Source organism: Meleagris gallopavo, chromosome 8 (genome assembly GCF_000146605.3).
Source record: "Meleagris gallopavo isolate NT-WF06-2002-E0010 breed Aviagen turkey brand Nicholas breeding stock chromosome 8, Turkey_5.1, whole genome shotgun sequence".
Classification (NCBI taxonomy): Eukaryota; Metazoa; Chordata; class Aves; order Galliformes; family Phasianidae; genus Meleagris; species Meleagris gallopavo.
Genome location: NC_015018.2, coordinates 33489569 through 33501867, shown reverse-complemented (window position 1 = coordinate 33501867; position 12299 = coordinate 33489569). Strand labels below are relative to the sequence as shown.

At 40.5% G+C, this 12299-nt stretch overlaps 1 protein-coding gene across 1 annotated transcript; it reads right to left on the bottom strand.

Annotated features, from left to right (window-relative positions):
- Positions 1-789: 789 nt before the first annotated feature.
- On the bottom strand, positions 790-11819 carry TCTN3 (tectonic family member 3; the record flags this gene model as incomplete). Its single annotated transcript, XM_019617992.1, is given in 13 exon segments — positions 790-1056; positions 1059-1170; positions 1622-1759; positions 2503-2665; positions 3241-3338; positions 3593-3688; positions 4724-4849; positions 4942-5016; positions 5400-5435; positions 7579-7697; positions 7773-7881; positions 8181-8311; positions 11666-11819. Coding segments are annotated over 13 exon segments (1464 nt in total), but the record flags the coding sequence as incomplete, so codon positions are not given.
- Between the last annotated feature and the right edge of the window lie 480 nt (positions 11820-12299).

The window sequence follows — 12299 nt, the reverse complement described above, 5'->3', positions numbered from 1 at the left end:
CATCAAGAGAAGTGTGACCAGCAGGGAGAGGGAGGCGATTCTGCCCCTCTGCTCTGCTCTCGTGAGACCCCACCTGGAGCACTGCGTCCAGTTCTGGGCCCCCAGCACAAGAAGGACGTGGAGCTGTTGGAGCGGGTCCAGAGGAGGACCACGAAGATGATCAGACGGCTGGAGCACCCACCTGCAAGGCCGGGCTGAGAGAGCTGGGGCTCTGCAGAATGGACAAGAGAAGGCAGCAGGGAGACCTGCCAGCGGCCTTCCAGTACCCGAAGGGGCCTGCAGGAAAGCTGGGGAGGGACTTCTTGTAAGGGCAGGTAGTGACAGGACAAAGGGAAGAGGCTTTAGACTGGAAGAGGGTAGATTTAGACCAGATGTTAGAAGGAATTCTTCACCGTGAGGGTGGTGAGACGCTGGAACAGGTTGCCCATGAGGCTGCGGATGCCTCCTCCCTGGAAGCACTCCAGGCCAGGTTGGATAGGGCTGGGAGCAACCTGGGCTGTGGGAGGTGTCCCTGCCTACAGCAGGGGGTTGGAACGAGATGATCTTTAGGGTCCCTTCCAACCCAAGGGTGCCTTCTATGATCCAAAATAGAAGTCTTAACTCCAGTCCTCTCTCTACATTCCGTGGTTTAGAAAACACTTGGTTTCTGGGAACAAGTTCATTTTAACTTCTTCCTTCCTGCTCCTCATTCTTCCAACATCTCTCAACTACCCCACCCCTTAAGAATTTCACTTCAAAGAGGTTTAAAGATTGTGTATATGGAGAACAGGAGAATGAGAGAACACGGGACAGAAACTATTCAAGTACATTAATCCATCAACAGAAGGCACATAAGATATGATAGACAGCGTAAGAATCTGATGAAAACAGTTTATGATCTGGATCACAGCACAAATGTACTTAAAGTTCAGTAAGTGAATTTATACAGGTCCCATCTATTTGACTCTCTTCAAAAGCAGAGAATACTAGACAATATTAGAATCACAACAAAATAGGCAGTCAAATCATCTCTATAACTTCTTTCAATATTCAGTACCATCTTGAATGGAAAAAAAAGTCAAATGGGAGTTTCCAGTGTACTTTGGGCAGGCCACGTGGAGGTTCTGGCCATTCCGTCATGTCAGTGAAGGTAACAAGAGTTGTCAAAGGCACCAAGCTTGTGCTTAGGGACTGTAACAAAATGGAAAGTAGAAAGAATTCAGAATGCCTAATGCAAAAGATGCATCTCCCAGGTAAGTTCTGTAATGGACTCTTGAAACAGCTTGTGTGCTCCACAAGGTTTTAAGGGACAAGACATACACAGCTACTCAACTTTTATAATTCCTACTTTATACTGAGCTTAAATTAAGGTTTTGACTCCTTAATATGAAGTGGTTTGTGATTGAAAAGCAAGTACCTCTTCTAGCTGTACAACTGACTGAGAACATTAATCAGCAAAGCCAGAAAACCAGCTTCCTCTACAGATCAGTAAAATACAAACTCTTGTCACTGTAGCCAAACCACTTCTAAAACTTGGTAGATCAACTCCTCAATATCAAGACCACTTGATACCTTGGTTCTTAAATAATCTGTGAATCTCATTTCATACTGCTGTATGACAGAAAGGTTTGAAATCCCGTACCTTTAGGGGTTGACAGTGATAGAAGTACCGTACACCCAATATTTGAGCTTGTGGGTTGGACAGGAGACCCATCTTAGTCCACAATATCTGTATATCCAGGGTCAGAGGAATCATGCAACAGGAACTGCAATTCTCAGTCTGAAAATAAAATATAACCCAAACATCTGAATACAGTAATTTAAATGTTGAAAAGGACCATTATGGTCAAAACCCAACGCTTCAGGTAACAAAGGTCTCAGAATCTCAATCACTTACTTCAGGACTAACCCCACAACTTCTTGTCAGGTCAGCTGCCCATTTTAGAGCTATATCCATCTCACTGTCATCTAATTTCTAGACAGAATTTATCTTACCTCTATCACCTGGATTTTGCCTTCTATGAGGACACCTTCTAATAGATGAATAATTATTAAAATTTGCCTCCCCAGCAAGCATTGGATTGCAAGCTCTTAGCTTTAGTTAGGCAATATATAAATGTCACTAGAAACAACAACAAAAAAAAAATCAGAAGAGATGGTAACAAGTATTAAATTAATAGGAGTAAACAGTTTGTATTAATCTTAGAACACAGTCAGAAAACTTAACTAGTACAGCACCAGATTAAGCATTAATCTCTTCTTGGCTATTTAAATACCATTACAAGGAAGAGATTAAATCTATCAGTTTTTTGTTGTTGTTTAGTAAATATCCTAATGACACAAACACTAATAAATGAGTGTTTATGAGTATTAAGACTCCTATTTGTGTGGATTACCACACAAATAAAACTAGCTTTGATGAACAAGCTGGTCCTTTTTTTTTTTTTAACATTATTCACACCTCTCAAACTAAAACAAAGATATGAAAGAGATATTCAGATTGTCTTCTTGCATTTATATTACCTGTACACTGCAGTTCTGGATCAGAATGGTCACCCACTCTTCTTCTTGGGTTGAACGAGCACTACCAATTATAGCAAGGTTCTCTGCTTGGTTCATCCCCTGAAAAGCGTTGTATAACTTCAGCTGGATGTAACTGCAATTACTTTCTTCCATTTGAGTTAGCCTAGAAAGAGGAAAAAAAAGTAACAGCTTTATCTACAAGGCTTTCCAAGACAGAAGCAGATGGCATCAACAGCTTTCCTCAGCAACAAGTATTTCTTCTGTTCTTCTGATGAGTCAACATTCAATACTTTCTGCAAAGAAAACGGTGAAGAACTTGACAGGATAACACAATGAAGAGTACTGACTGCTTTTTAGCCATCTTACTACCTCAGTGATGGTATACCTGACCTTTCACCAACAAAATAATAAACCAAATTAGAATAATCATTTTTTAAGGTTCTATTATAATTCACTTCTCAAATATAAACTTTACTCTTCTCTGCGCCATGTCGCCAGACCAAAGCCTGAAGACTTCCTATAAGATCATCTCATGTTCAAACTGTTCTAGAATCTCACCATCCCTCTGATAGTCTAGTTCTCTTAGGGTTAATGTGAAAGATCTATATTAAAACTATGGGTGACCTTAAAGATGGACCTTGGCTCCATGGAAATGAGTGAAAACTACAAACAAAGGTGCTAAGTGACTCCATGCCTCCTAGATGTTTCAGGAAGGATGACCACAGATCGTGTTCTTACCTGAGTTTGCAGCCAGTCCTCATATTGCTTCCAAATCGTACTGTATGTCTCAGAAACTGCGAGCAACTGCCATCAGCCTCGCTCTGCAGAATGCTCATCTAACAATCTGCATGTCAAGAAGCAGATCACAAAGGACACTCGACTCGTATTTAACAATCTTCTTACTGCACATTCCTCCTTTGCACTATCACAGGTCTACAATTCAGTCCTGACCAAACAGCTTATTGCTGGCTGCAAAGTTATACTGAAGTATGCCCTCACAGGCAAAGGTACAGTCTCAGAAGTCCAAGCAACATAGTAACAGAAGTAAAGAAACCCAATGACAGATAAAACATGACAGCAGAAAGGATACATGCTGCACTGCACTACCATTTGCAATCAGTAGTGGTGCTCCAGTGATATAACCAGGGTTTCCACTTCTAGGCAGTGTATGAGAAAGCATCTTGGTCTACAAATAGGCAAAGCAAGAAAGAATGTTACAAAAAAAAAAGAGAGAGACATTAGTATTAGTTAGATCTGTTCATCTCAGGAGATTAAATCTGCATTCTCAGAAAAGTAGACTTAACCCACTGTTTTTGAATGACTGAATATCATATGCTACTAAAGCCTCCACTGTTTGATTTCAAACAGTCTTTTTTACCTGACAAGTTAATACGTAGTCCAGGAGGTAAACAAAACCAAACAATGACAACAAAAACAAAACAAAAAACCCCAAACAAACAATCCAAACCGACTAGATGTCATTATCCTGAAGTGCAGACTCTGCCAGGGCAGTTTTTGAGTCAGTTGCTCAGCATTTCTGTCTAAGGAAGCAAATAAATAACTCTGGGCAATTCTAAAGATGATCTGCAGAACAAACCTTGATTCTGAGAGACACCACCTCTAAATTGTTTTATGGAGACAGACTTTGAGAATAAATTCAGCAAGATTGCACTGCGCACTTACTAACTCCTGTGGGTCACCATTTATCCAACTTTGCATTGTCTCTGTAGGAGAAAGTTTATAAACTTCAAAACACATTACTGTCTCCCAGCAGTCCACCCCCTCCAAAGCAAATCTCATTCCCACTGCACAAAGTTCAGTACCTGGAATAAACCTACCAACTCTGTTCACAAACACTGAACATCCCAGATACAGTAATAGCTCCAACCTTTTCCTTTCTGATACTGTGCTGATGACCCTGACCCTCTCTTTCCTCTTCTGCCCACCAAAAACAACCAATGCAAGGAACTTAACGTAAACCAACCAAAAGCAAACTAATCCAACCCAGGCAGATCAAAATAATCAGCCCCTTCAAAGTTGCTTACTTAAACCGAGTTTGTTCTACTAGTATAATTTACTTAAGAGCAGAGGCATCTCCTACTTTCTTTGACAGATGGTGTTATCATAGTACTACAGCACTGCTCTATTCTCATCTCTTCTGTACAGAATTGGGTCAAAAGTCACAGAAAACACAAACTTCACAACAGCCTGAGACACTGACCCAAAAACGCAAAGTGAAGTGCTGCTGCAGTGAGAATCCAGAGCTCCCAGAGATGCTGGTCACTTTGAACCGGACAGACACACTCTGAATCCCATGGGTACCATTAAATTCTATCTCATAGATCACCTGAAAGTCCAATCCAGAGAAGAATCAGAGACACAGTAATAGGGTAACAACTTGAAGTTAGCATTGAGACTAAAATAAAAAGGTCAAGATACTTCAGAAACAGCATTGTTACACGTGTTATCTTCCATGTAGGGAGCTCCAGGTGGTCCAATTGGGCTGATCCTTACCTGGAGAGTAAAGATATTAATGAATAACAGTTGTTTAAAAAGAGCACATCTTCCTCTTTTCCACTGCTTTTCCAACCAAGATCTACCTTCCTGCTGCAGCTGTGATCTGGGAACACACCACTCTGTTCCAGATGACATTTGACTTTTTGTCACATCCCTGACTCCAGTGCCCTCTGTGCTCAATCATTTAAAAGCACATGTTGCCTTATACCCCTGTATTTTTGTCTGTAACATGACACTTTCTTACACGGAGTCTTACTTCAGACACCAAATGTTCCCACTCTTCTCAAGTTTTCAAGCTGTGACTATTGTTACGAATGTCTACTATTCCCAATACTTAGTTTCAGAAGCAGAAGTTACTTTCACTGGCAAAAGAGACTGACCTTCATGGACTCTGCAATGGTGTCATGGATCGGAACCTAGGGAAAATAAACAAACCAAGAAAACAGCACCAAAAAACAACAGATTTTCTGAGTTTGCAAGTAAATCACAAGACAAACAAAATACATCCTACGTATTTCAGTGACAAAAGTCACTTAGCTTATTTAAGATATCTAAAACTTGTCATCCATAGATTAAAAACTACAGATATACTATTAAAAAAAAAAATGTATATTTAGAAGAACAGAAGACAGCATTTTTTCCTGGCCCTGTCAACAAACTGAAAATATTACTATCATCTTCTATCTGTTCCTGTAGCTTTCCCTTGTGGAATGAAGTACCTATTACAGCACCTACTTGAGAAAAAATTAAGTTTTGCCGTCGGTAGCAGAGTAAGCACAGAAACATGAATTACATTTGATCAGTGGAATGCTCTCTTACTACAGTTATGTAGATTTAGAAGAATATTTCCAATTAAAAGGTAAGCAGAGCCACTAACTTTAATAAGGTGCTAATATTGACGCACTCTTTTGGTGTATCATCTTAGCGTAACTGAGAAACTGGCGAGAAGAAATGAATAATGAGATATTAAGCGATCCCTTGGTAAAACTCACATTATGAACACAAAAATAAATAGTAATTAGACATTATCTTCAGGATTAATAAAGTATTAATTGATACAGAATTCAATCTTAGAATATATGAAATCAGCACTACAGAATAGGATACAGCAGATGTTAATAGACACCAGATAGAACATGAGTCAGCAATGTGCCCTTCTCACTAAGAACGCTAATGGTATTCCTGGCAGCATTAAGCAAAGCATCACCAGCAGGTAAAGAGAGGTTGCATCTACATTACAGGGCCCCAGAACAAGAGAAACCTGGACATACTGAGAAGAGGCCAATGGAAGGGCACCAAGATGGTCAAGGAACAGGAGCTCCTCTCCTGTGAAGAGAAGCTCAGAGAGCACAAACTGGAACACAGGAGGTTCCATCTGATCTTGAGGAAGCACTTCCATACAGTGTTGGTGATGGAGCACTGGCAGAGGTCACCCACAGAGGTTGTGGATCTCCCCCTTGGTCATCTTCAAGCCACCAGGACATGGTCCTGGGCCCCCTGCTCTAGCTGTCTCTGATGGAGCGTGAGATTGGACCAGATGGACCAAAGGTCCCTTCCAGCCTCAACCATTCGGTTATTCTTTCTAGTTTCTCACGATGCTGAGTTGCAAACTGCTTTAGTATTTATAGGTGCAGATTTCCTAAGATGACTTTTAGAAAGGTGTCTGTAAACAGAGGAACGGATTTTGATAAAGCACAGAAAGACCAAGGTCAAGACGTTCGCCAGTTCTCTTATGTCTCCTTTTTGACTAATCTGATTGAGCAGACTTCTGTATCAAGCTTAGACTGGAAAACAGCAGGAGGAGGAGATATTTGAGTGTTTTATTTGGGAATTACTGGATGTATAGAGGAACAGATAGACAAACTATAACACAAGAGGTCCCACCTAAATATCAAGAAGCACCTCTTTCCTATGACAGAGCACTGGTACAAGTTGTCCACAGAAGTCATGGAGCGTCCCTCCTGGGACATCTTCAAAAGCCTGGTCCTGGACAACTTGCCCTAGGTCTCCCTGCTTGAGCTACAGGTTAGAAGAGACAACCTACAGATGTCCCTTCCGACTTCAACCATTCTGTGATTCTGTGAAATAAAGCTTATATGACAACTGGAATTAGATGGGATTTTACAGAAAACATACTGTAACCAAAAAAAACAAAACAACAAAACAAAACAAAAAAAAACCTTCATTATTTCCTGAGAATATGCTTTACTTTGTTGATCAAGTTGATGGAAGAGAGGGAAAAGTATTTTTAATAAATGGTCTATTTAAAATGTAAGCATTGTACTTAAACCATAAAATATGAAATATCAATGAAATAGCTGTTATATGCACTAAGTACTTTCTAATAACTGAAGTTTATTGGAAAGCACATTTAAATGATGGTTCATCACTGATCCGGGACATTTTCAACAGGATTTCTAGCAAGAAGGCCATAATCAGAAGACCACGGGATACTACACACCAAGTAACCTTTTTCAAGTTACATGAAGTTGAAATGGATGACAGTGCTAAGTCAAGCAAACATGGCATTGAACAAAAGGAAAAAAATAAGAGACACACCTTTAGTACTGCAAAGTCATGGTAGTAGGAGGCAGCATTTAGGGCAGGGTCACTGACACAGCTCCTGCTCAGGTTTGTGAAAATGCGAGTACAGCTTGTGCTTTCACTTTCCAGGAAGCCTGAGTTAAAAGATGACATCAAATAAGAGAAAACAGAAGCACATAAACCTCAGAAATGCCTTTTCTTTTACTAACCAGCTGGATTTCCATCTACACAAAGTCCACCGACTCCCATTTTTACTGGCTGTCTAAGCACACTCAGTATAGATAACGAATCAAAGTAGATTAGGATTGGATCGCCAGCCTGAAAAGACAATTTGGAAACATTACTCTGGAACGGTAAGACCAAGTTCAAGGTGATGACATCAGGGCAAAGAGGCAAACCTGAACTTCTCCTTTGCACACAGTTTTGTTTAAAGGGTTGTACAAACTTTTAAATGCAAGAACACTAATTAGAAACATTTTACACAGTAAGGAAAAGAACTGAAATATAATATGGTTTAAAAGGTAGAAAAATACAAAGGATCTTTGAATTTGTTCTCATTACAGACAGCTACAGCAACGGTATACCTGCAAGCCAGTTGGTATTTTCTTTCAACTCACTCGGTAAAACGCAGAGAATGATGGCTGGACTTGTGATTGCGCTAAGAAAGAGTGCCTGCCATACTTCCTCAAGAGCTTGAGAAAATCAGATTTTTTGATACGCCGTGGCTGCTGGAAATAGTTCAGTTTCGCTAAAGGTTGGAAAAAAAACCAAACAATAATCCACCAACATTCAAATTACTAGAAAAGAATTCTAAGGAAAAGTAAACATACCAATATTTTAAAAGTGACTATTTTTAGCCATATAGTTATAAGCTATATAGTGCCATATATTAATTGCTAACAGGGTGCTCTATTCATGAAGAGAAATTGCTTCTGACAGCTTCTTGGTGATATCAAGCAAAGTATTCACTAAATATATCACAAGGTAGGCCAATAGTCACATACAGAAAGAAGGGATGAACTCACCCAACTGGTGAAGGAGATCGCTGGCTATACAGCACTCCTTCCCAGAAAGCAGCCTAGGTCCAAGAGATGTTCTTCCTTCAGTAGCTAGCCATTATATGAGCCAGGGTGGCTCCACCCTGGGTGCACTTCTGGTTCCTTGGAAAGCACAGCTGCAATTTGCCTGTGCTCCCAAGGCCAGGTACACCACTTCAGGTGCTCAATCACCAGTTAATGCTGTAACCCAACAGTTTCTCTACACAGGGTAATACCAGCTATGAACAAGATGACATAATGAGTAGTAATTTGTAATGTTTCATGAAAAACATGTTAATATATAAATGTGATCTTGTGAAATAATGAAAATTATTTAAGGTGACTGCCTTAATATGTGCTCTCCATTTTGTAAAGTGTCCAAGTTACACTCATCTGACATTTTTATGTCAAAACACTATTAGTATGTGAAATCAGTAAAAACATTAAATTGATTAAAAATAGTGTTGAATAAACTTTAAAGTAAGTATAAACTGTGAATAGACATTCTTAAAAGACAAACTCCTACTCGTATCTCAGAGTGATATCTTCCTTGCTCATTGATATTCAGAACTGTTACAATGCTATATTAAATCATTACTGCTAAAACACCAAGTCTCTAAATGGCAAATGATTAATGATACAACAGATAGACTTGTTCAGAGAGTAAGCTTTTTAATGCACGCAAATAAAACATCTTTCATAATCACTGAAGATTCCAAATCATACCCACAACAGGTAGGTTAGCACCAAAAAGGCCTTAGGTATTCCAGTTGATTTAAGAACAAAAAAAATTATAGGAAATTAAGCTCTCTGTGCAATTCTGCTGTTCAATGTCCAAGTAGATAATTCTTAAACAGACAAACCATCAAACAGAAATAAAAGCTTTCTTACATCTGACAAAAAGCATTACTTAAACAACTGCTTTTTTTTGGAGGGGAGGGAGTGGGGAGGCAAAGAGACAGACATAAAATATCATAGAACTATTAAGGCTGGAAAGACCACAGAGATGATCTACCATACACCCATGCTTGTGACCACACTAGACCATATAACTCAGTGCAGCATCTACCCTTTTCTTGAAAATCTCCAGGGATGGTGACTCCACCACCTCCCTGGGCAGCCTGTTCCAATGCATCACCACTCTTGGAAAAGAAAGTTTTCCTTATATCCAACTCAAACCTCCCCTGGCACAAGTTGAAGCTATTGCCTGCCATCCTATTGCTGTTACCTGGGAAAAGAGGCTGACCCTTACCTCACTACCTCCTTCTAGAGAGTTGTAGAGAGTGATAAGGTGTGCCTCCTCTTTCCTAGACTACACAGTCCCAGTTCCCTCAGCCATTCCTCGTAAGACCTGTGCTCCAAACCCTTCACAGTTTCATTGCACTTCTCTGGACATGATCCATGGCCTCGATGCCTTTTTCTAGTGAGGGGCCAAGAACTGAATAAAGCACTCAAGATGACAGAGGGACAATCCTCCCCCCCCCGCTCCTGCTGACTGCACTATTTCTGATGCAAGCCAGGATTCCATCAGCCTTCTTGGCCACTGGAGCATGGTGCTGGCTCACGTTCAGCTTGCGGTCAGCTAACACCCCAAGATCCTTTTTCCCCACACAGCTTTCCAGCCACTCTGCCCAAGCCTGTAGCAATGCATGTTGTGATTGAAGTGCAAGACCTGCCACTTAGGTTGAGTCCAGTTATATGAGCTTTAACAAGACCATCAGTTTAGCCTATCCAGATCCCTCTGTAGGGTCTCCCTACTCTCAAGCAGATCGATTTGGTGTTATCTGTACATTTACTGAAAGTGCACTCAATCCTCTTGTCCAGATAATCAATAAAGATATTAAACAAGGCAGCCCCAATACTGACCCCCTGGTGAACACCACACTAGTGACTGGTCGCTATCTGGATTTAACTCTATTCACTATCACTCTCCAAGCCTGGCCATCTAGCCAGTTTTTTACTTAGCAAAGAGCATACCTGCCCAGAGGCCCAAGGAATAGTAAGTTCCATGTAAGTGTTACAAAAATAGAACAGCTAGAACAGCTTTCTTACCACTTGCTTGCCTAGCAAGCACCACAAAGCTATTCACTCACCACCTCCCACAGTGGGATTGAGGAGAGAATTGGAAAAGATAGATCTGTGAGAAATTTAAAGCTTCTTAGCTGAGATAAATGGTTGGACAACTATATCTGGCTAACTCCTCCCCTAGTTTTACTATTCAGCATGATGCAACACGGTATGGAATATCCCTTCAGTTCGTTTGGGTCAGCTGTCTTCAGTTTCCAGTGCACTCCCAGCCTCCTAATGCTGGATAGCAAGGCAGCATAAAAAGCCAAGACTCAAGGTAAACACTGTTAACCAACAACTGAAATACTAGCTTGTTATTAACATTATTTTCACTTTATATCCAAACACAGCACCCTATCAGCCACTAGCAAGAAAATCAGCTGTATCCCAGCTGAAAACAAGACAGCACCAGTCTCTTTTTCAAAAGTTAGATCAAGCCTGACTGCTTAACTCAGCCAGACATATGATTGTTAGACATGAGGCTCAAGGTCAGGATGAATTGTTGGGTACATGGTGAGCAGTCACACTGTCCTCTTTACCATCACATTAAGACAAATGTGAAACTCTACCTTTAGACAGCAAAAAGGAGCACTGAGAAAAACTGCAAAAACGAGAAAAACAGGTCCCAGAAAAGAAGAAAGTATGAAAATAAGCACAAGAAAAAAGTAATACAAAACATGATCAGAAATCACCTTCTGAAAAGTATAACAGGAGTACATTTTGAATGTCAACATTTATTTTCTGCTCTAAGGGTAGCAAACTAAGGTATCTCAAACACAGAAGTGATTGATACAGGCTCTATTTAGCCAGAGAGACATTACCCTTAAAAAGAGCAGAATTATTATTTTTTGTCTTTGATGACGGAATCATGATTCCCTATCATCTTACTAATTAGTATTTTGGCTGCTGTAGTTCCTGTAACAACTATAACACAAGTTTCAGATCCCTTATGCAGAGGCTATATTAGAATAAGCTTAATAGAAAGAAAAGTTACTTACGTTCACCCAGCTGCACACAGAATAGATCAGGTCCATCAGAGACAGCAATGATATCAGTATGGTAAGGAATATTAGCTCTGAATATGAGTGATTTTTCCACACACACTTGATTCACAGACCTGCAAACAAACCACCACCCCCACCCAGAAGTCAATTAAATAGTATTTTCTTGCAATGTACCACTTTTAACCTTACTAATACCAATAGTATTACCATTAACCTGCTTACACAAGTTACTGTACAATTTGCATTGGCAATCAATTTTAGAAGGCTGCCTCCCCCACAGCAGTAACTGTGGATGCACTCCATCTGTATATTTAGAAATCATTCCGACACCTCGAACAATAAACTGTTAAGAAATTCAGCATCACATATTACAGCTCCTCCAGGTTCTTTCCCAACTACAACCCACGATGATGGGGCTCTCCCACAGCTCTTTATGTCCAAGTAGCTGAAATTTCCTTCCTCTGACAGCATCCTTCACTCTATAATTGCTTTTCCACTTCCAGTCGAATACGAACCCCTTTTTCCTAAGACGCCCCGGTTTCCACCAGAAGCCATATGGCGAGGCGCCCAAGCCCAGTTTCACGCAGGCCGTTCGCTACCGGCCGCCAAGAGCTTTGTTGTGACCCGC